The sequence below is a fragment of the Telmatherina bonti genome (genome assembly GCF_933228915.1).
Source record: "Telmatherina bonti genome assembly, chromosome: 14".
NCBI classification, from domain to species: Eukaryota; Metazoa; Chordata; class Actinopteri; order Atheriniformes; family Telmatherinidae; genus Telmatherina; species Telmatherina bonti.
The window spans coordinates 34,149,849-34,172,585 of NC_136612.1; the positions used below are offsets into that span (position 1 = coordinate 34,149,849).

At 45.9% G+C, this 22,737-nt stretch overlaps 1 protein-coding gene across 2 annotated transcripts; it reads left to right on the top strand.

The window, feature by feature from the left end:
- Positions 1-1,166: 1,166 nt before the first annotated feature.
- Positions 1,167-21,513, top strand: LOC306765935 (polycomb protein suz12-B-like). Of its 2 annotated transcripts, none has more exons than XM_079253477.1 (16): positions 1,167-1,830; positions 2,417-2,463; positions 2,562-2,626; positions 6,638-6,706; positions 6,785-6,834; positions 6,933-7,015; positions 7,827-8,073; positions 8,492-8,594; positions 8,669-8,774; positions 10,711-10,885; positions 10,967-11,058; positions 11,125-11,268; positions 13,803-13,960; positions 14,035-14,236; positions 17,834-17,913; positions 19,644-21,513. In XM_079253477.1, the coding sequence occupies exons 1-16, from the start codon at positions 1,659-1,661 to the stop codon at positions 20,065-20,067; spliced, it is 2,217 nt and encodes a 738-aa protein (XP_079109603.1). In that variant the 5' UTR covers positions 1,167-1,658; the 3' UTR covers positions 20,068-21,513. The 2 variants fall into 2 exon arrangements, with proteins under 2 accessions (XP_079109603.1, XP_079109604.1); XM_079253478.1 differs by having other exon boundaries at positions 10,970-11,058.
- Positions 21,514-22,737: the final 1,224 nt, after the last annotated feature.

Here is a 22,737-nt window from a genome sequence, read left to right on the forward strand (position 1 = left end):
TGTAAATTTAGATCAATTTGTCTGAATAAAAAACAATGGAACACAATCTTTGTAATGCCTCATAGATATATACTCACAAATAAAATAAAAGAGCTTCTTTTTAAGATTACCCATAGATACTATCCTGTTAAAGCAAATGTATGTCATTTTATACCAGGCATAAGTAACAGATGTAGTTTTTGTGATTGTGAAAGAGAAACTGTCGAGCATATATTTGTTGACTGTTTTCACACCACTGCATTTTGGTTCCAGTTTGAAAGATATATCTCAAGGATACTTAAAAAAGAAACCATATTTTTAGAAAAAAAAAGATATTCTTTTTTACTTTAACAACCCTAACTTCTTGGTTGATGAAATATATATCATCAATTTGATTTGTATACTAGCAAAATTCTTTATTCATAAGATGATCTGGCTAAAGAAATTACCCTCTTTCTATGTATTCGAAATTACAGATCTCCAAAGTTACATAAAAACTATTGAAAAAATAAATCAAATGAATAAAAAAGTGATAAAAACATTACAAATTTTAGAAAAATACAAATTCATTATCCCATCTTAGCAGACCCCTTGTGTTTACTTATATTTTTATTTATTTTTATTTTTTGTTATGGTGTTTTTTCAATGGAAATGTACGTTTCTAAAATGTTACATGTTAAACATATGCTGAATGAATGAATGAATGAATGAATAAATAAATAAATAAATAAATAAATAAATAAATAAATAAAAGTCACAGAGCGACCAATCAGAGCTCGGGATTTCACAAGCTAGCACGCTCATTGGTTAGAGCAGTTAGAAGGCGGGATCTTTCAACCCGAGTCATCAGGTAGCCCAGAACGAAGCATTTCCAAGTAGTTGAAAAGAGCGGAAGTGCAGCGAAATCACCTTCCAAAATAAAAGTGTATTATCCAGCTTTGTCCAACAATTTCACAGATAATGTTGGTAAGATGGTTTGTTATCCAGTTTAGTTTTTATTTATAATCGTGACAATTACACTTGCAAGTACACAAATGACATAAAAACTCATTTTAATGTCTATTAAATATTTTTATTTTTTTATTAGAGTTTATTGAGGAAATTCTTACCGGATATGCTCTGTGTTGTGACGCTTTCCGTCGTCTTTATCGTTTATCCCCGCTTGGTAACAGGCATAAGGCTAGGGAAGGGTTGAATTCGGTTAATTAATTGCACCAAAAACTGTCGAGGGTGTATTGTCGTCATGTTAAGACATTCATCGTATAGCGGCAGCTTTCAGGTCCTTAGTAGAGGATATCAGCGGGTTGGACAATGCTAACCAGTTAGCCCGGGTTAGCTGGCTAAGGAAGTTAGCCAGCTAGCTAGCATTCCGCGTCAGATTGCCGGAGGCTGTTTTCTTGTTTCGCGCATTTCTACATTGTTAACCGATGTTAAATTGTTAAACTGGCTTCTAAAACAACACTTAGGAGTGTTGCTTTACTAATGCTACTTATAAAAGGCCATAGTTATTACGATTCTTGTTTAAAATGAGGATCCAGTTGTGCTTATCGTAACCGGTAGGTTTTCTACCAACGCTGCCCCTTTTGTTTTGACAAAGGAAGGAGAGGTTAACTTCTTCTAGTTAAACAAAAACACCTTGCCCAGGCTGTGAAGGATTATATTTAGTGATAGTTTTGGCAATGGCTCCACATAAGCAAAGCTCTTCAGCTGGAGGCCAGCAGGTGGGTTTTGGATCTGGAGGAAAAGCCAACGGGGTGTACCAGCCGCCCTCCGTCGCGATGGCTGCAGCCAAGAAGTCCAACATGCAACTTGTTCAAGCCGACCACGAGCTGTTCCTGCAGGCCTTCGAGAGTGAGTTCCTGCTGTCATCAAGTTGCATTTTTAATATGTGAATGTGCAGGTTTATGTTAAGGTCAGAGGACGTTTAACTGTGGTCATGTGGACGTAGAGATGAGAGGAAGACATCCGTTTTCAGTTGTAAATAGTTTGGACTGTCATCTACATGTCAAACCAAAACTATATTTAGATTTTTATTCACATTAAGTCCACATATACTGCTAATTTATTGTGCTGTCATCCTCCTGATTTTTTGTCAGATTAGTGTCTGCAGGTTGCCTGATTGGTGGCACAAAAAGTAGACAGGCATTTAAGGATGTAAAATCTGTTGCTTCTCACAAGAAATTTTAATACTTCTCAAACATTGATCATTTTCACTTATCTAGGGCACATTTGATTGTTAAAAATGTTGAAAACTTAAGTTACCAGAACCCTAGTTGATTTCTTGGGATATCTATAGTCATTATGAAGCAAAGCGAAGATTAGTTTCTTGATAAAGTCACAATTTTTTTCCCCCAGTTGTTTATTGTTAATATTTTGGTGGTTTGATGATTAAGCTTCCAAATTTTCATTTGAATCTGATCAAATTGTTTATTTCCAGAGCCAACACAAATTTACAGGTTCCTTCGCACAAGAAACTTAATTGCTGTGAGTGTTGCTTTTCTTACAGTCACATCATGAATTCAGCTGATTTGTTGGGACAAAATTAAAACTGCGCTTCTTTTTCTCTCCATGTTATATTTCAGCCTATATTCTTGCACAGGACGCTCACATACATGTCGCACAGAAACTCGAGGAACAACATCAAAAGGTAAATGCAGTTTTTGCTGATTAAACAAAGTGGCTTTCTTTCATTAACCATCACCTGTTTTTGCTTATATTTGTTTTAAACTTGTTTGATTAAAACCTGGTGTTGCACGGTTTGCGTCTTAGAAAGCAGGTCAACTGTTATTGTGGGTGAAAGTAGTCCGACATGGCGGCTTGCTGTAGGTGGGGGCCAGCTAGATCAGTTACAGCTGAGATAGGGAAGCGGTTTTCAGTTGAGCTGCTTTGCATACAGACGCTGCACAAAAGAATAAAGATCCTGCAGATACACGTGGTTCTGCTTGTGGTTCAGCCTGCAGGGAGGAGGTGTGTTAAGCGACAGAGAGCCCACCAGTGTTTGGCTGCAGTTTATTCAGCTTGTAGAGTTAAAAAAATGCCTTGTGTGATTTGTTTATGTTTCAAAAATCAGCATTGATTCAGCTAAACAACTTAAATGCAAGTTGATTGACTAATAATTATTGGTGTCTATGGCAGCTTTGTCCCCAAAGTCACTTAAGTATTGAAAAAATGATAGTTTGAGCACCAAAACTCAGATTTCCAGGGACGTGTTGTTGAAAAGCTTTTGACAGCTGCAGTTTGACAGAAATGCGACATGGAAAAGAGCAAAACAAAAGAATTTAATCTGAGATGTTTAAGTTGCTGTTCAGCGTTCAGCCCCACAGTTTAAAGATCACATTCAGGCGCAGATACTTCTTAAATTCTTCATGTTCTGATCATTCCATTAGAATAAAAAGCTTTTTCCGTCAGTTTTTGGACGTGTGCTCGTCAGTGTTTCGGCGCTCGTGGTGACGTTGTGTTTAAACGTGAACTGAAGCGAAGGTGATTAACTCGCCGTCGTCGGCTGCTCACATCAGTTTCAGTTTCTGCTGCAAGCTTCGGTCACATGTGGCTCGGATCGTGATTTAAAGCTTGCGTTTCCACACTGCAGACACAGAACAGCTGTGGATGTTAAAAGATAGATAAAATGTTAAAGTTCTGCTGTTATCCAATCAGAAATGAATGCAAGACTACTTGAATTTATCGTGTCTGCTAATACTCCAAGCTCATTTTTCCCGTATCGCCTCTTTTCTCAGACATGTTTACGGCCTATTTAATTCTCCTTTAGATAACAATAATCATATGAAAGTAATGTGCTTTTACACACATTTCTCTGCTCGCTGAAACAGTTTTTGTTAGATTTTGTTGCAGATCAAGTTTAGAAAGTCCCTCGCTTTGCACTCCAACATGAAGGAAACTTCCTTTCAGCCCTTTTGGAACTGATAACTAAACGCAGTCTGAATGCATGAAGTGGTTTAAAGTGGCTTTCTGAGCCTCGCAGCTGTTTCCAGTTACTGTAGCTTGTTAGACTCGCGCACAGGTTCAGGTTGGACAGGATTTTATGTGGGGCCACCAGACCTCTTACTAACGGCTGCACAGCAAGAGCTAACCAACAATCAGAGCCAGGTGTGCCTTCACAAAGATGGAAATATCTTAGTAAAATGGGTCTTTTGCTCACATTATATATACATATAGAATATTTATCAATGTTATGTAATAGAATATATGAATATACATTATTCCTGATTTATTGTTGAGCATGTAGTAGAACTGTCTTATATTTTGTTTTTCAATGATACATTTACTTTTATTTTTTGCTTGCTTATAATGTGAAATGTTCTGCTTTCTATGAGTCGGGCCCCAGGAAGAATAGCTGCAACAAGGGGATCCAAATAAAAAGAGAAACAAAATGGAGCATAATGTTGGTAGTTGATGGAAAAGCAAACTAAATAATAAGTGTACAGATAACAGTTTCTGATGTTGATAGGGACCCTCAATCACCGTTAATCATGATCTCAGATGCAGCAGCTTCGTTTCTAATAACTGTATGTTGAAGTTGGTGTAAAATATTCAGTTCCTTTTGCAACACAGAAGTCCTGATCCAGCTCTCATTCCTGTGTTTCTCTCCCAAGCAGCCAGAGTTTGCTTTAATCTTTGACAGAGGTTTTGATCAGTTGTGTCGTCCAGGCTTTGTAAAGGTCATACAAAGTTTTCCTTTCCTCCCTGTTTGCCATCCAGTCTGTGTTGCCTTATTATTTTCAGAGGATTCTGGTTCCTGTTTAAGCCACTTAACGCTGAACCATGAATCATTCGAGGGAAAAAAAAAAAACGACCTTAAAGTTGGATCTTTTGGCTCTTTGTTGCCCGCAGCCTGAACGACGCCGCAGAATTTTTCATTTCATAAAAATCAGCAAACTTGAGTTAATTTGACAGACAGAAAATGTGATTTTTAGCAGCAAGAAGAGAGATTTACATGAAAAGTTGACACATTTCATGTCCCTCAAACACTAATCAGGACAAAGGAAGAAGTAAGAAAAAAACCAGCAGATGAACAGGTCAGAAAGTCCTATCCCAGTTAATAGGCTGCATAAAACCAGTAAAGTCAAAGACACACTCGCTGGTTATTTAGTTTAAAACGTCTCTAGTAAACGTCTCTAACAGGCATGGAGCTGTAGGGAACTTTACCGACGTAAAGCAGGATCCGACACATCAAACACACTGTGGTGGATAGATTATAGATTACCAAAACCCATTAAACTCAGACCAGCTTAAAGCACTTCAGAATAACTTGTATATGACAATGGAAGGCTTGTACACAAGGTGATCTGACATGGTGTGTGATAACGTGTATATTCAGTTGTGTGTAATCGTAAAGATCACTTGGTTTAGTTTTCTTTTTTTAATGTTTCCTGTGTGGACGTCGTGTTGCAGCCCAGACGGAATAACCGCGGCTTTGCTGCAGCTTGTAAGGATCCGAATAAACTAAACGAAATGATTCCTTTCTAGCAAAGACTTGAGCTCAGTCACTGCCCAGTTGTCTCATGTCCTGCTGTCACAAATCTTCCTTGTGCATCTCGCTGCTTCCACACGGCCTGACAGGAAGCTGTGGCAGAAACATCTGGTGTGATCAGTGATCCTGTTAAAACTGGTAAAGATGCTGGTTGCTGAAAGGAAAAGTGGAGCTGAAATGTCGACTTTCCAAGAATGCAGATAAATTGATGTTTTTCCTGCATGATGATGTGCAAGAGTTGATCTGAATTTGCTCCCAGTTTGGGCTGACTGGACCTGTCTGGACCAGTTGGGGTGTATTGATTGGCGAGCCATGAAGGATGAACCTGCGTCTCTGCCTGTCTGTGTACATCTGACAGTTAATAAGCTGTTATTTCTGTTTTCATTCTCCTGTTTATGTCTGAAGAGACGTGCATTTATAGATCACGTTGTATCGAGTCCTTTGTTTATGGTCATGACTGGGAAACTTGGTTTCCAGACAAGTCTGCGAAAGAAATGATGACCAAGTAGAAAATCTCCACTCACATACACATCACGGCTTTCTGATAAAACAGCTGAATTAAAACAGTAAAACAAACTAATCCTGTAAATAAAGATATTTAGAGAAGGAAAAGTACTGGAGGAAAGAGCTGAAACAACCTGAGACATGAAATAAACCAAAAACTGACATGCAAGCTTTTTAAAAATGTTACACACATGTGCTTTGTGTTTAAACACATTTCCTGTTTCCATGGAAACGTGTAAAGAACTGATTCAAGACTTTTGCAGAGAACTGTAGAAAAACGAGATATCGTGACCTGTTGGAGCAGGTAATAAACCAGCAAGTTCAACCTTTTTAAACTGAACTCCAAACATATTTCAGGTTTATATGTTAAAACACCTTTAACTCAAGCAAAAATCTACCGTTTAAAATGTTGTGTACCAGAATGTGAGCAGTTTTTACTCGCTGGCAGCTACAGCAGGTGTTCTGCTCTGTCCTGTAGTAGAACCTGAAACAGGTGTTGCAAAATCTCAAGTATTCACCTATAAAATGTGACAAATGTTTGGCTTTGAGAGGGACGTAAGAGCCTGTACGATCCGACGGACACCTCTCCTGCCTGTACGGCCTGTGTGAGTTCTGACTGCTGCTGTTTGTGTGTATGTGTGTGTATGTGTGTGTGTGTGTGTGCAGGAAAAGCTCCAGGGTGGACAATCTGCTGTTTAAAGTGGACAAGATGAGAGGAGAGCAGGAGACTCGGAGGTGAATACTCAGAGCCGGACGCTGCTCCAGATTGAAAGGAGCATCTTTACAGCTTCTTCTCTTGTTCTTTTTCTCCAGTTTGACCTCCAATCTGCAGCTCACCTTCACCGGCTTCTTTCATAAAGCTGGTAGGTTTGTGCCACTCAGCGTGGGCCTTCGTCCCAGCTGGAAGCAGCTTTCAGCCTCGTTGTTGTGACTGAGAAAGTTCTTCTTCTTCCCTTCCCAGTAAAACCTTCGCAGGATGAGAACGAGCAGAACTCCGTATCTCTGGAGGTCCTGCTGGTCAAAGTCTGCCACAAGAAGAGGAAGGTGTGTGTGTGTGTGTGTGTGTGTGTGTGTGTGTGTGTGTGTGTGTGTGTGTGTGTGTGTGTGTGTGTGTGTGTGTGTGTGTGTGTGTGTGTGTGTGTGTGTGTGTGTGTGTGTGTGTGTGTTGCTTAATACTCTGCCAGACCTGCAAGTACGAGTCCTTATGTAGTGTGACTGTGGGGTAAATGGGATGGATATGTGACCCTTCAGGTGATCTACAGACATTTCTCAGCATTTCTATCCAGTCCAGGAAGTTTACAATGCAGCCACAACACATTTTATCCTAAAAAAGACCAGTATCACTACCATGTTGCTAAGACACTACAGACATGATGATGAAGGCACCATTTCCACCAATCAGAGAGCTTAAATTGACGGTAATGTCCAATCAGGAGCAGCCAAAGATCAACAATGAGAAAAGACGGGAAGTAATGATCCTGTATGAGTGGAATAAAGCTGGGAAAATGTTTCCGATGCATGGAGGCACCAAAACGCAGCTGAGTTGGGAGAACAGAAGCATAAATAACTGGACACAGCATAAAAACAGAGTAATGTCTTTGTTTAAACAGCAGCATTTAAACCAAGAGGTGAGAGAATGATATGCAGATGAAACGTTTGTCAAGTTTATCTGTGTTATTTCTACAAAGTCTCTTTATTCTGCTTTATATTTTACATCATTTTAGCCTCATAGTCTGACGACTCTGTTTGGTCCTGAAGACGCCATGTCTGCATGCAGCTTTACGTTAAAGAGAAACCAAACAGGCTTGGAGTTTTCAGGGTGAACGGAGCGTAACGGACCTGTCGTCCTGTGTAGGACGTCAGCTGCCCGGTGAAGCAGATCCCTACGGGGAAGAAGCAGGTTCCTCTGAACCCGGACGTGAGCGCCGGAGTCCAGGCCAAACCGGGCTTCCTTCCCTCCCTCCTGATTCCCAGCAGCGAGTTCGAGCCCAGCAACTCTCACATGGTCAAGTCTTACTCCTTACTCTTCAGAGTATCGAGGCCTGGGTACCCCCGAGGGCAGATGAACGGCCTGACCAACGGAGACAATCACCACAACAGAGGTGAGCAGAGAGCATCTTGTCTCCCTCGCCACAGACGTCACTGATGGGACAGTCCCAGTTACTCCCATCCAGCGGTGCGATGAGTGAATGTTAGCAAGCGAGTAGCGCATTTAAGCCTCTTCCGAAGCGGCAGAGTTGGAGAGTCCTGTCAGGGTGATGAGGGACAGAAAGCAGCAAGTTATACATGTTTATGTTACGTATTTAATCGCTTTATTAATGGAAACAATTGAAGTAATTTGTAGAAGTCCCGTTGGGATTAACGGGAGTTAACTGGCAGAAATCTGAAGCCTGAGCGGCAACATGTCGTATTTTAGTGGCTCAGTTGTTGTTTCTCCTGCATTTCGGTTAAACCACGAAAGACATTTTCTGTGTGGCGATGAAGACGTGGTGATGAAGACGTGGGTGTCCTCTGTTTCAGATTTCTCTGAGGAAGCCGTCAACAGGAAGAGGCGGAGCTTGTCTCTCAGGGAGGAAGGAGAAATGACGTTTGTGGCTCAGATGATGGTCTTTGATAAGAACAGGTGAACCTCCGCTCGCTCCACCTTCCATCCCAGCAGTGCAGGAGGTGAAACGCCTGTCGTGTGCTCGTCTGCAGGCGTCTGCAGCTGTTGGATGGCGAGTACGAGGTGTCCATGCAAGAGATGGAGGAGTGTCCCGTCAATAAGAAGAGGGCGACGTGGGAAACCATCCAGGATGGGAAGGTGAGTCTTCCTTCTTTCATTCCTGGAAGAGGATTTGATGTGATGAAGCTCATCTCCATCTCCCGGTTTGGAGTGGTTGAGGTGTGTTTAGTGGCCATCAGGTGGAGGTGTAGACTTCGTTGGAAATGAAACGACTCAGAAGTAACAGAAAGAAAAGAACCAGAGAAACGTGGAGAATGACTTCATCTGCTGCGAGTGTTTCGTGTCAGATCACGTTGATGCTCTGGAAACAGCTGATCAGTCATGTGAAAAAACATGACCTTTTTGGATGCGATCTTCTTGTTTTGAATAATCTTTTATGTCCAGATTGGTGGAAAAACTCCACAAACCTTCACTTTTGTTTGGCGAGGATGTCTGATGCCTCCCAGAGCGTTCAGGCTGCTCTCTGGTTTCCTCCTAAAGCTGGGAATCAAACGTGGAGAAGCATCTTTTAGTTTTTATGATCCTCGCTGGTGGAGAGACTTCCAGACAACCTGAAGGCAGCTGGAAATATTCAGATCTTTAATAGAAAGATTAATACTTAACTTTTGAACTCATTGAATAAGACTGCAACGATTTGTCGACAATGAAAATTGTCGTCCATCAGCAGGAAATCTGGCCTCGTTGCTCCTCCATGAGGAGCAACAGGTCTTAGGATTTCATCCCCGTATCTCTGTCCAGTGAAGACGCCGTTTTCAAGGTCTGTCCTGCCTCCCATGGAGATTCCTCTCCACACCATGACTGAAGCTCCTCCAAAGCTGCACAACGTTGCTCTGCAGGGCCTGGCAGACTCTCCTGCACCTGTCCAAGAAGTCCACACAGAAACGAGACTCATCAGTCAACCTACGGTGCTCTGTGGCAAACTGCAGCCATGCTTGCATGTGTGCTCTAGTCAGAGGTACCCTCACTGCTGGTCTTCGGGTCCTCCAGTCAGCTTCATGCAGTCGTCTTCGTACTGTTGGAGTGGAAACACACACTGCTGTTGCATTCTGCAGGCGAGAAGCGGTTCCTTCAGGCTTGTAGGGTGAGGTGTCTGTCTGAGGTGTTGTAGCCCTCTGTTGTCCACCACCATGACTTTGAATGACACCAGCAGACCTTCTGTATCAAAGCCAAACCCTGGAAACGACTTTGTGCCGTTCCAATGGCAGCTGAAACCTCCCTCTGTGTCATTCCTCCTTCAGGGCAGCATCACGTATTCTTCCCGCCATTTACATGTTGGCATTGTCGATGCTTTTCAATTCAAAAGAAGCTTTTAAAGTCTTAAATAATCACCTGTGCTCAATTCATGTCATCGTTGCTTGATGGTTTCAGAAACCGTGCAGCACCTCGAGTCAGACCGTCGTGTTTGGAGGTGACACAAACTGATGTTCACCAAAACATTGACAGTACATCACACTAACAAGCCGCACTGAGATCATGTACCGATAATTTCTGGTGCTCATTTCCCTCGAGGAGAAATTTGGATTCACTATAAAAGTTGACGACTGTATTTAGAGTATTTATCATCAGTGTTTATTTTTCCTCTGGGCTGTTTTCACACTGCACGTTTTAATGCTCAAATCTGATTTTTTTTCCACTTCTATCTGATTTTGTTTCTCTGGTTTGATCCTTTCGCTGGTTGTGTGTCTGCTACACAACTCAACTCTGCCTGAGCTCCTTGAAAATGGATGAAATTATGCCCGTAACCGACAGAGGAGAGGGACCAAACTGTCTTCTGCATCCAGTATAAATGGGCCTTCAGGAGGCGGATCAGTCACATGACTCGCTAGTTTAACCCCGATGTTTCTCTGCATGCAGTCATGTGGACGTCCTTCGATCTGCTGCTGCTTTACGTTGTTCTAAATGAAACACAGTGAGGAGGACGTCCTGATCAGGTGTTAAAACGCTGACTAGAACCGGTGAAGTCGATAATAATTGGAGTTAACGTGCGGTGAAACCTGCTGCTCTGTTTCTGCAGCGCTTACCTCCGTTCGAGAGTTTTTCTCAGGGTCCGACCCTGCAGTTCAACCTGCGCTGGACCAGCGACCCGTCTGATCGCTCCACTGCCCCGGTGGCCAAGCCTCTGGCAACCCGCAACTCCGAGACCAACCAGGACACCAGAGCCAGCACCCTGAGAGCCACGCACACGCCAGGTGAGCCCAACTAGCGGTGTGTTTAGCTGAGATCCGCCCCGACAGCGGTGAAAGTTTCACGCCGTTTTCTCCTCCAACCAGCAGCGGTTAAAGAATCCGTCAACGCAGACGTGCAGACCAGACGAGAACACATCTCTGCAGAACCTCGGCAGAAGCTGCGGATCTTCTACCAGGTGAGTCCCGCCTGCGTTTGTGTCTCAGGAGCCGCATGGAGCGTTAAAAACACGACTTCTCTGTAGTTCCAGTACAACAACAACACGCGGCAGCAGACCGAAGCCAGAGACGACCTCCACTGCCCCTGGTGTACGCTGAACTGCAGGAAGCTGTACAGTCTGCTCAAACACCTCAAACTGTCCCACTCCCGCTTCATCTTCAACTACGTGGTGAGCTGGCGTCAATGTGCTGGTCTGAACTTCACGCTAAAACTAACTTAGTCGTTTCCAGCGGCGGCGTCCGGCCTGAAGCCACCGCACCTGGTTGATCCGGTTCAGTGGCTTCTTGTTCGGGAGTAGGAGGATGGAGCGGATCAGTGATGCAGACGCATCGGTCTGTCGTAGTGATGAAGAAGCCAAAGAGCCCGTTGAAGGCCGTACTGGTTGGTCTTCCTTCCCACTCTCCCCCGTAGACACCAGCTGTGTGACCAGGACAAACACATGGTTACACACCGGTGTTCCTTAGACCTGGTGACCGCCATGCCTGCACTAGTTGGGTTTTAATAGTTAACTGTTTGGTTATTAACCATTTACTGACTCGTAACAAAGAGGAGAGTCCAACGTTGGTGAGAGCGTGCTGTACAGAGACGCGTGTGAAGACGCCGTCATCGATCCTTTGGTTACTAAACAGCTGTTGGACAGACTGATCAGGTCTGGACTGATCAGGTCTGGACTGATCAGATCTGGACTGATCAGGTCTGGACTGATTAGATCTGGACTGATCAGATCTGGACTGATCAGATCTGGACTGATCAGATCTGGACTGATCAGATCTGGACTGATTAGATCTGGACTGATTAGATCTGGACTGATCAGATCTGGACTGATCAGATCTGGACTGATCAGATCTGGACTGATCAGGTCTGGACTGATCAGGTCTGGACTGATCAGGTCTGGACTGATTAGATCTGGACTGATTAGATCTGGACTGATTAGATCTGGACTGATCAGATCTGGACTGATCAGGTCTGGACTGATCAGGTCTGGACTGATCAGATCTGGACTGATCAGGTCTGGACTGATCAGGTCTGGACTGATCAGATCTGGACTGATCAGATCTGGACTGATCAGATCTGGACTGATCAGATCTGGACTGATCAGATCTGGACTGATTAGATCTGGACTGATTAGATCTGGACTGATCAGATCTGGACTGATCAGATCTGGACTGATCAGGTCTGGACTGATCAGGTCTGGACTGATCAGGTCTGGACTGATCAGGTCTGGACTGATTAGATCTGGACTGATTAGATCTGGACTGATTAGATCTGGACTGATTAGATCTGGACTGATTAGGTCTGGACTGATTAGGTCTGGACTGATTAGGTCTGGACTGACTAGGTCTGGACTGATCAGATCTGGACTGATTAGATCTGGACTGATTAGATCTGGACTGATTAGATCTGGACTGATTAGATCTGGACTGATTAGATCTGGACTGATCAGGTCTGGACTGATCAGGTCTGGACTGATTAGGTCTGGACTGATTAGGTCTGGACTGATCAGGTCTGGACTGACTAGGTCTGGACTGATTAGGTCTGGACTGATTAGGTCTGGACTGATTAGATCTGGACTGATTAGATCTGGACTGATTAGATCTGGACTGATTAGATCTGGACTGATTAGATCTGGACTGATTAGGTCTGGACTGATTAGGTCTGGACTGATTAGGTCTGGACTGATTAGATCTGGACTGATCAGGTCTGGACTGATCAGGTCTGGACTGATTAGGTCTGGACTGATTAGGTCTGGACTGATCAGGTCTGGACTGATCAGGTCTGGACTGATCAGGTCTGGACTGATTAGGTCTGGACTGACTAGGTCTGGACTGATTAGGTCTGGACTGACTAGGTCTGGACTGATCAGGTCTGGACTGATCAGGTCTGGACTGATCAGGTCTGGACTGATCAGATCTGGACTGATCAGATCTGGACTGATTAGATCTGGACTGATCAGGTCTGGACTGATCAGGTCTGGACTGATCAGGTCTGGACTGATTAGGTCTGGACTGATTAGGTCTGGACTGATTAGGTCTGGACTGATTAGATCTGGACTGATTAGGTCTGGACTGATCAGATCTGGACTGATTAGGTCTGGACTGATTAGGTCTGGACTGATTAGGTCTGGACTGATCAGATCTGGACTGATCAGGTCTGGACTGATTAGGTCTGGACTGATCAGGTCTGGACTGATCAGGTCTGGACTGATCAGGTCTGGACTGATTAGGTCTGGACTGATTAGGTCTGGACTGATTAGATCTGGACTGATTAGGTCTGGACTGATTAGATCTGGACTGATTAGGTCTGGACTGATTAGGTCTGGACTGATTAGATCTGGACTGATTAGGTCTGGACTGATTAGATCTGGACTGATTAGGTCTGGACTGATTAGGTCTGGACTGATCAGGTCTGGACTGATCAGGTCTGGACTGATCAGGTCTGGACTGATCAGGTCTGGACTGATCAGAACCTACAGATCTGAACTTTGACCCAGTCCTTCCACGTCTGACGGGGACCGTCCCGCCCAGAGCCGCCTGTCATCCCACACGTGTGCACGTTTGTGTTGCGTTGTTCAGATCCATCAGTGTTGATAGAAAAGCGTAATAAATTAATCATTTCACGTTTTTATGGTCGTATTTTGTTGTGGAACCGTGTGACGGTTCTGGTTTCAGCCGCTGTAATGGTGTCTCTGTGGTCCTGCTGCAGCCCCACCCTAAAGGAGCGAAGATCGAGGTCTCCATCAACGAGTGTTACGATGGCTCGTATGCAGGAAACCCTCAGGACATCCACAGCCAGCCGGGCTTCGCCTTCAGCCGGAACGGCCCCGTCAAGAGGACGGCGGTCACCCACATCCTGGTCTGCAGGTACCCCCCCCCCCCTCCTGATTCCTGCGTTTAGTCGCTGAGCTCAGGATTCACCCGCCAGCCTCTCTGTCCAGACCCAAGAGGACGAAGCCAAGTCTGTCCGAGTTCCTGGAGTCGGAGGACGGCGATCGTGAGCAGAATCAGAGGACGTACATCAGCGGACACAACCGCCTCTACTTCCACAGCGACAGCTGCGTGCCGCTGAGGCCTCAGGAGATGGAGGCGGACAGCGAGGACGAGCGGGACCCCGACTGGCTCAAAGAGAAGACGGTGAAGGTGAGTTACTGCCGAGCAAACGCAGTGACGGTCGTCACGGACACCCAGAAGACGGTTCTGTCCACAGGAGCTGCATCGTCCCTGCAGCCACAAGTATCGCTTCCCTTTTTCCTTCAGTTGGTTCTGCTGCAGGTTTCCTGGAGTCGATGGCGTTTCTGTAGCGTAGCGATGCCTGAACTGTGGAGAGGCGATCAGCAGCTCGGCTCCTCGGGGCCGTTTCCTGCCGCCGCGCGACGTCTCCCGCAGCAGCAGGTGTTGCAGGACAGGAACGTCCCCCGGCTGCAGGACAGCGGCCCTCGAGGCGATGCTGATCCCACGTGCATGCGGCGCCACTTTGTCCACCATCTTGGGGGAACCCAGCTGCCGTTTCCGTCGACACGTTGAGGATTCTCTCCGGTGATCTTTGTTGCGATTCCCGACAAGCTGCTGAGGAACGAAACCAGCTCAGGTTCAGGCTTTTCCACCAGAGCTGCAACTATCCAGTACTTTTGGAGTCGGGTATTATTTCTCCGAGTCATCGAGTAACGTTTCAAACTGTGAGACCTTGGTGCAGCCGACGTGCTCCATGTGTGGAGAAAAAATCTCAACCGGTCGCAAATTTCTGCATTTAAAAGAAGAATTCCCGTAGAAAGAAGGAGTGACTTGTAAACATGTCCACAGTAAGAACCAGCCGATGTCTTGGTGGACGACACGCCGGTTAAAAGTCTGTTTAATCCGGAATAAAAGTTTGAGGCTCCGCCTGCCGTCACACGCTGCCTAAAACATGCGCTTTGACTCTGCGTGTGTGCAGGAGAGACAGATGAGGGACGGATTACCAGACGGTTAGCGTGCGTTAGCAGCCGACACCTCGCCATGCCTCGTCACCGCTGACTGATATCACAGGTTAGAACTCTGTACATTTTACCAGCCGCTGCTGCTGCTGGTATAAATCAGAAAGCTGGAGCGGGGGGGACGCACACACACACTGCGCTACGTTTTCTGTCCTTTTCAGTGTGAAATGCTCCCACACTGCCGCGTTTTCGGTCTTTTCCTCTTCTCCATTCTCTGCCATTAGAGACCAAAGCAACGAGAATCTTCAGACAGAAAGCAAAGCGCTCGCCGCTGCTGGTGGAAACGTCCGTCATCAGTCCGGCTGAAACAGTCAGACTGTACAGACACGGGTGGGAAAATCAGGTCTGGACTGATCAGAACCTACAGATCTGGAAACCTACAGATGTGGCAAAATCGAATAGAAAAATCGAAAATCTTGATTTTTTTTTTTTTTGTTTCCCAATTTTAAAATCAATCTTTTTTTTTTTTTTTGTTAAAAAATCAATCTTTTTTTTTTTTGTCCTTTTTTTTTTTGTCCTTTTTATTGGTTTTATTGCTCTTTTTACTTGTCTTCTGGGTGTTATAGCAGCAGAGTGAAGGTCTGGCTACTGGGTTGTTTTCTCCCAACTGAAATCAAGAAAAATTACGAGCAAAAAAGGTTTTATAAATTTTTTGGGTTTTTAATTGACGAAAATCTGCAATATCAAAGAATTTGGAGAATCGCAATTTAAATCAAATCAGCACCCAAAACAATCGGAATCGAATCAAGACAAAAGCGTATCGTCACAGCCCTAAGTACAGACACACCGTAGGCCACAGGTTCTGCTTTTGTATATTTTATACATGTTTAAATATTTTATACATTTACTGAAACAGTGACGTTGTCCCTCCGAACAGCGCAGTGGTCTGAGAATGCAGAAATTAAAATATATCACCACTTGATATTAATTTGCAGGATATGCAGGGGTTAATAATCTCATACATCTTTCAGTGATGTCGCTTCCAGTCTAGTCCAGTAAAACCAGTAGGTAGCCCTGAAGGTGAGGCGGAACAAAGTGGAAGTTGTGTTAAACAGGGAACAGGAAGCGTCCCGGCCCGGTTTGAGTTTCCTCGTGTAAAATCCTGCAGGCGAAAACTTTCTGCATGAATCCTCAGGTGCACCAGCTCACCTGTCTGCTCCTCTAAATCCACTGGTTTTTATCACCGCACTGAGGATCTGCTGCTTCGCTTCCTGTTCAGAGCTGCTGCTGCTGCTTCCCCCAACATGCAGGATGCACAGCTCTGCATGTGGTGACGTCTGTGCACGTTCTCTGTACTGGGTGTGATTAGGCCGCCAGTTAGACGACACTGCAGCCGCCGTCTGTGTGGGTGAAAACATCCGATTCACTGAAACAGTGAAACGGTGAGGTTCAGACCTGCTGCGTAGCGGGAAGACCACAACACTGTCGATGTTTTCCCTGCTGCTGTGAACCGTTCTGTTGTGCTTTCCATGTTTCTAACACTTCCAGATTGCTGTGACAAGACGTTGGAATAACAGAAGTCAGCGAGGTCAACGTTTCTGCTGCTGGTCTGTTGGCGTCAGGTTTACCCCCGGATTCCACCGGTAGAGCCGCGGCGTGCCGCTCGGCATTCCGGCAGACGTTCTGCGGAGTGTTTCAGAAGCAAAAGCTGCATGACAACCTCTCAAAGCAGAGCCGCCGGCCAGGAGGAGGAGAGAAAGCTAAACATTAACACCACAGACCATATATGAAAGATGGACTGAGCCTCCGGCGGTTAAAAGTGAAGCCGATGCGGAAGTGCATAAAACTGCAGTTCCCAATTCATCCACTAGGGGCTGCAAAACAGAGCAAATCCCCATAGACTCCCATGTTAAAAAGACCAACTTCACAGCAGAAATAAACATGTTTACAGCAGGAATAAACATGTTTACAGCAGGAATAAACATGTTTATAGCAGGAATAAATATGTTTACAGCCTGGTACAAAAATCCATTTTAGGTTTAATAGGTCAGGTTTATCTTCACGACAACTGTGGGGGGAGTGAATTTTTTTTTCTAACTCGCCCGTTTAAAAGTAATTTAATCTCAAATTTCGGCATAATTATGGACGTGCCCTTTTGATTGACAGGTACCCGATCTCCCGCTTAAAGTCAGAAGAACGTAGAACAACCGCGGTTTTTAGCCGGTTAATAACGTGACTTAGCTTTAGCCCGCTTACCTCCGTTAGCTGGTTAGCTCCCGTTATCTCAGGGTTAGCTCGGTTAGCTTTTAGCCACAGAAAGCTCGAAGTTCGCTCAATGTCAATCATCCACCATGACGTCACAGCACCCCTCTCAGCTCCACCTCTTTGCCCATATTTGTATTTTCCGGGTGAGACGACACGCATGCCCCTGCCAAGATGGTGATGGTAGGAACCGCCCACCGAGCTTCAATTCAGCTCTTCAGAAACCTACGGGTGACGTCACGGAGGCTCCGCCCATCTTTTATATACAGTCTACGGTTAAGACGGTGATTTGACCAAAATGGCTTCTGAAACGCTCCTGATTTTTTGTGAAGCTGCTTGGAAAAGAGAACAAATCCGCAAACCGAGACTTAAAACCTGCATCTGGTGGAGTTCTGGGGTATAGATCCTTTAAACGCGGCCGTCAACCATTTCAGGGGGTCAGAATTGGAATAAGAGTTAAATTAAGGTGAAGTTCGGTCTCCAGTCCGATGACGGCGCTGCTTCCGGAAAGCGTCGGGAGGAGTCTGAACCTGGAAGGAGTCTTACTAATCTGCTCTCCCTGCAGCAAATCGAGGAGTTTACCGACGTCAACGAGGGGGAGAAGGAGATCATGAAGCTGTGGAACCTCCACGTCATGAAGCACGGGTCAGTACTCCGCCGTAACCATAGAAACACTACTGTAATGCCAGTGTCTGTGATGTGAAATTAGTCTCATAATGACTACAAACACATTAGCCACCTGTAGCATCATGGATAGATCTAACTTTCCTCTGATATTGCTGATTGATTTGTCCATCATGACTGTAAAACCGTAAAACGTGACTTTTCCACGCCGCGGTGAACCTGGTGGAGCATCTTGGCTTCATTTCCTGCAGTTGTCTCAGTGAGGCAGACGTTTCTGTGGCAGAACACTTCACCGCCCTTCATCGTGAACAACGCTGCCAAGACTAAATCATGTGAAAAAATTTTAAGTAAATATTGAGGTTTAATCTCTTGAATTCCAGATTTTTTTTTTCCATGAAAGACTTTTACTATATGAGATGGAGGGTTACTGCGTGAGATGATGTCTGTATGAACCGAACAAGAACGTGAGCGGAGATATGAAGAGCTTCACTTTACAGCCACAAGATGCAACCTGTGGCCACATCGCGATATCGTCAGCACGATATCGTCAGTCACCGGCTTGGTGGCCTCAGGATTGGGTCCCTGCTTTTTGCAGATGACGTGGTCCTGTTGGCTTCATCTGGTCGTGATCTCCAGCTCTCGTTTGAGCGATTCGCGGCCGAGTGTGAAGCGGCTGGGATGAGAATCAGCACCTCCAAATCTGAGACCATAGTCCTCAGCCGGAATAGGGTGGATTGCCCTCTCCGGGTCGGGAGTCAGGTCCTGCCTCAACTGGAGGAGTTTAAATTTCTCGGGGTCTTGTTTACGAGTGAGGGAAGGATGGAGCGCGAGATGGACAGACGGATCGGTGCGGTGTCTGCAGTAATGCGGACTCTGCACCGGTCTGTCGTGGTGAAGAAGGAGCTGAGCCAGAATGCAAAGCTCTCGATTTACCAGCTGATCTACGTTCCTACCCTCACCTATGGTCATGAGCTGTGGGTCGTGACCGAAAGAAGGAGATCTCGTATACAGGCGGCTGAAATGGGTTTCCTCCGCAGGGTGACCGGGCTCTCCCTTAGAGATAGGGTGAGGAGCTCGGTCATCCGGGAGGAGATCAGAGTAGAGCCGCTGCTCCTCCGCATGGAGAGGAACCAGTTGAGGTGGCTCGGGCATCTGGTCAGGATGCCTCCTGGACGCCTCCCTGGTGAGGTGTTCCAGGCACGTCCCTCTGGGAGGAGACCCCGGGGAAGACCCAGGACACGCTGGAGGGATTATATCTCTCGGCTGGCCTGGGAACGCCTCGGGATCCCCCCCGCAGAGTTAGCAGATGTGGCTGGGGAGAGGGAAGTCTGGGCTTCCCTGCTTAGGCTGCTGCCCCGCGACCCGACCCCGGATAAGCTGCAGAAGATGCAGATGAAGATGTCCTCAGCATGATATCGTCGGTACGATATCTTTAGCACGAAATTGTCCATTCCACTAAGAGTGTTTATCGTCTCAGTTGCATCTCGATTTAATTCGATCTTGATTCAAGGTGAAATTACCAGAAAACAAAACGGCTGAAGCTTGTGTGACCAAGCTTTCCTGTCGCACCTGAACGCAGCACATATTTGTGGAACTGTGAGGATTTTTGTGCACCAAACGTACTTTTTCCTGCAGCTTGTAAGCTTCCTGACGGTACAATTACCATATTATGAGACTAATTTTAGGTTTTGTGACGTTACACAACTCAAAACTTTGGTTTTGACACATTTTTTTCCTCCATTTGCGTCCAGTTTCATCGCAGACAACCAGATGAACGAGGCCTGCCTGCTGTTCGCCAACCACCACGGCCCCCTCATCGTGGAACGCAAGCTGTGTCGCAACTTCCTGCTGCACCTGATCAGCATGCACGACTTCAACCTGATCAGCACCCTGACCATCGACCAGGCCATGGCCAGGCTCCGCCTCCTCCAGAGCCAGGCCGCTCGCAGGGACAAGGACCCCCACGAGGAGGAGGAGGAGGACGAGGATGAGGAGGAGGACTGGGAGACGACTGTGGAGTCCCAGCCGGAGTCGGATCCTGATATATCGGAGTTTAAAGCCTGCAGGGACGAGACGAGCTGCAGCAGCTGCCCGGAGAGCGCCAACCAGCAGCAGCAGGACGAAGCCGAGGCGGAGAACACCAAGCAGAACCTCTTCGACTCGGTTCTGAAGTGACTTTTCAGTCGCGGAAGCAGAAAGAAGTGAGAAGGAAACACACACGACTCGCTGCAGGGATGTTTTCAAGTCGTCACATGAACTTGTTTGTTGTCTGTTTCCTGGTAAAAGTGAAACTTGAAGCTCTGGATCTTCTTTTTTTTTTGCTGATTGTGCGTCCGCGTCAGGCTTCTGCCGTTCAAAGGTGCTGTTTCCTCCCGTTTATCGGCGACACAGACGGGACCCGGACCGGCTCCGAGTGGCTCGGTGCTTTCCGGAAACTCCCCTCAACAACAGGTGCTTTTTATTTTTTATTTTTTTGGGACTATTTTCTGCTGCGGATTAATCCACTGGTGCTCCAGAGTTTTTGCAAACACGCCGTCGTCTTTCTGGGTTCGAACGCTCAGACCTTCATCGCCACTTGCAGGATAGTCTTCCTCAGCGAAGCACGGACTGCTGAGCTGCAGAGCTTTTTCACGTCGTCGCAGGTGAGCAGTCCGGGGAGCAGGTTCTCGCTTCCGGTCGCCACGGCAACTGATGCTGGAAGCAGGACCTGCCGCTGGAAGAAGCTGTGCTCTCAAAGCATCATGACACATTTTCCTGAAATCTTTCTCTTCGACGTTTGTTTTGGTTTTTTTTACTTCCAGTTTATAAAACGCTTTAAATCAAGAAAATCTTGAACTTCGACACGTTTTTCCGCCTGCTTGAAACCAAGACAAACTTTTCTGATCATGTTTATTTGCTGCAAAAAAGAATCGGAAACCAAGGAAGGAAAATTCATCCGAAATCGGATTAGTTTTTTTCCTGTCAGGGAGCCGTCGGATCCCGATCCCCGGATCTCTGAACCCACACATCCAGCCAGAGGAGACTTCACCAGCATCACCCTGGATCTGCTGAACCAGAACTTTTCTGAACTTTACTGGGCGGTTGTGGGTCTGCAAACATCCAGTTCAGCTTCCGTTTTTACTACTGGTGCTTGACATGTTTGTTCCTCAAGTCATTCGGACCGGGACCTCCGTTTTCTCTTCATTAGACGCTGAACCCAGCTTCACTCATGCTGGTTCTGGTTGCAGGTCAAAGCGGGAAACATCCGCTTCTGCTGCGTTTGAAACTTTAGCATCAGCAGGAAGCTTCAGCGTTGGACTTTAGCCGCCGGTCCAGAGGATTTTTCCGTGTTATCCAGCCGCTGTACATTTCTCTGCTTTTGCTTCGTCTCCCGACCCAGAATCTCCAGGTGATCCGAGCTTTTACAGCGACACCGGATGCAGATGCTGCCTTACAGTTTGAGTTTTCTTCCGTGTGAAACCTCGATTAAAACTGACCACACAACGTCTGATGGTGCTGCAGGAGTCCAGAACCACACCGGTTCTGCACGTCGCCAGTGTGGACCTTTTTTTCTTTATTCACAAGACCAGCAGCATTTTGCACAAGATGGGAGGAGCCAAGTCAATAAAACAGGATTTAAGTTCAGTGATGTAAAAACCAGCGTGACCATATTTACTGTTGGGTCCAAATGGTTTCTATTAAAAAGATCCATTTTGTAAGATTGTGAAGAACGTTGTGCGTTTATTTCAGCAACACAAACACATCCAGACCTTTTCTTTGGCATTAAACACCAGACGAATATAAATGGTGAATGTTGACGGTGGCGTCACGCAGGGTGGTCCATCATCGCCCTCACCAAATGCCCCAACACGCCCAGGACAGCCTGGTTGAAGGCAGCCGGTTGGTGTCATCTCATCACGTCGCAGGGACGCTTCCTGCTTCCTGGCCTCATGCAACTTGTTCAAAAGCAGCTGCAGGTGCCGATCACGGCTCAGGCCGTCTTCAGCCTGCATCTCCGCAAACACCTCTGCATGAAATAAATAAAATATTAAAACACAACACTCGCAGAATCCTAGTCATCGGCTGGTTTCCACTAGTAATTAAATAAATAAATAAAAGGCAATTTCAAAGCGCAAGTAGATATAAAATAATAATTCCAGGGCATCTATGCTACCCCCATCCCAACATACACTATTCACAAAAAGTTAGGGATATTCAGCTTTTGGGTGAAATTTCACAACAAGCCTAAAATGCATTCAAACCTGTACAGGTGAACTTAATGTGATCTTCTCTAAGCTTTTAAATGCACATGTCCAACTGTTAAATGTTCCAATAAATTTTGCACAAGTTGCTGTTCTCTAACAAGGAGCTTAACGGCAAAAATCACGGCAGGTGTGTGATCCTTGAATTGACCAATAAATGTCCTGGTTCAATTAGAGCTGGTGTTTAAACAGTTGTCCTCATCATGCTGTTCACATTTTGACATCATGAGACCAAGACGACACCTAACAATGGAACAACAGTCCCTTGCCATTGCGATGCTTCAAACAGGACGTTCTCAGACAGAAGTGGCCACTGAGCTTGGAGTGTCACAGAGTGTCATCAGCAGGTTGCAACAGAGATATGGAGAGACTGGAAGAGTCACAGAAAGGCCTAGAAGTGGACGTCCTTTGGCCACATCCCGTGCTGATGACCGCTACATTGTGAACACTGCCCTGAGAAACCGGATGATTAATGCCACTCAACTCCAGGCACGTTTAAGAGAGGTGAGAGGCACCCAAGTGTCACGTCAGACCATTCCAAACCGTTTCCATCAGCGTGGTCTGCGTGCTAGACGACCTGCACGGGTACCTGACCACCACCAGG

What these genes read in the sequence shown, in the direction of transcription:
- LOC306765935 (XM_079253477.1), top strand. Translation starts at nt 1,659, where the DNA reads ATGGCTCCACATAAGCAAAGCTCTTCAGCTGGAGGCCAGCAGGTGGGT. An exon ending in TCGAGGAACAACATCAAAAG is followed by an intron (nt 2,627 to 6,637) that starts GTAAATGCAGTT and finishes GTGTGTGTGCAG; the next exon opens with GAAAAGCTCCAGGGTGGACA. An exon ending in CTCCACGTCATGAAGCACGG is followed by an intron (nt 17,914 to 19,643) that starts GTCAGTACTCCG and finishes ATTTGCGTCCAG; the next exon opens with TTTCATCGCAGACAACCAGA.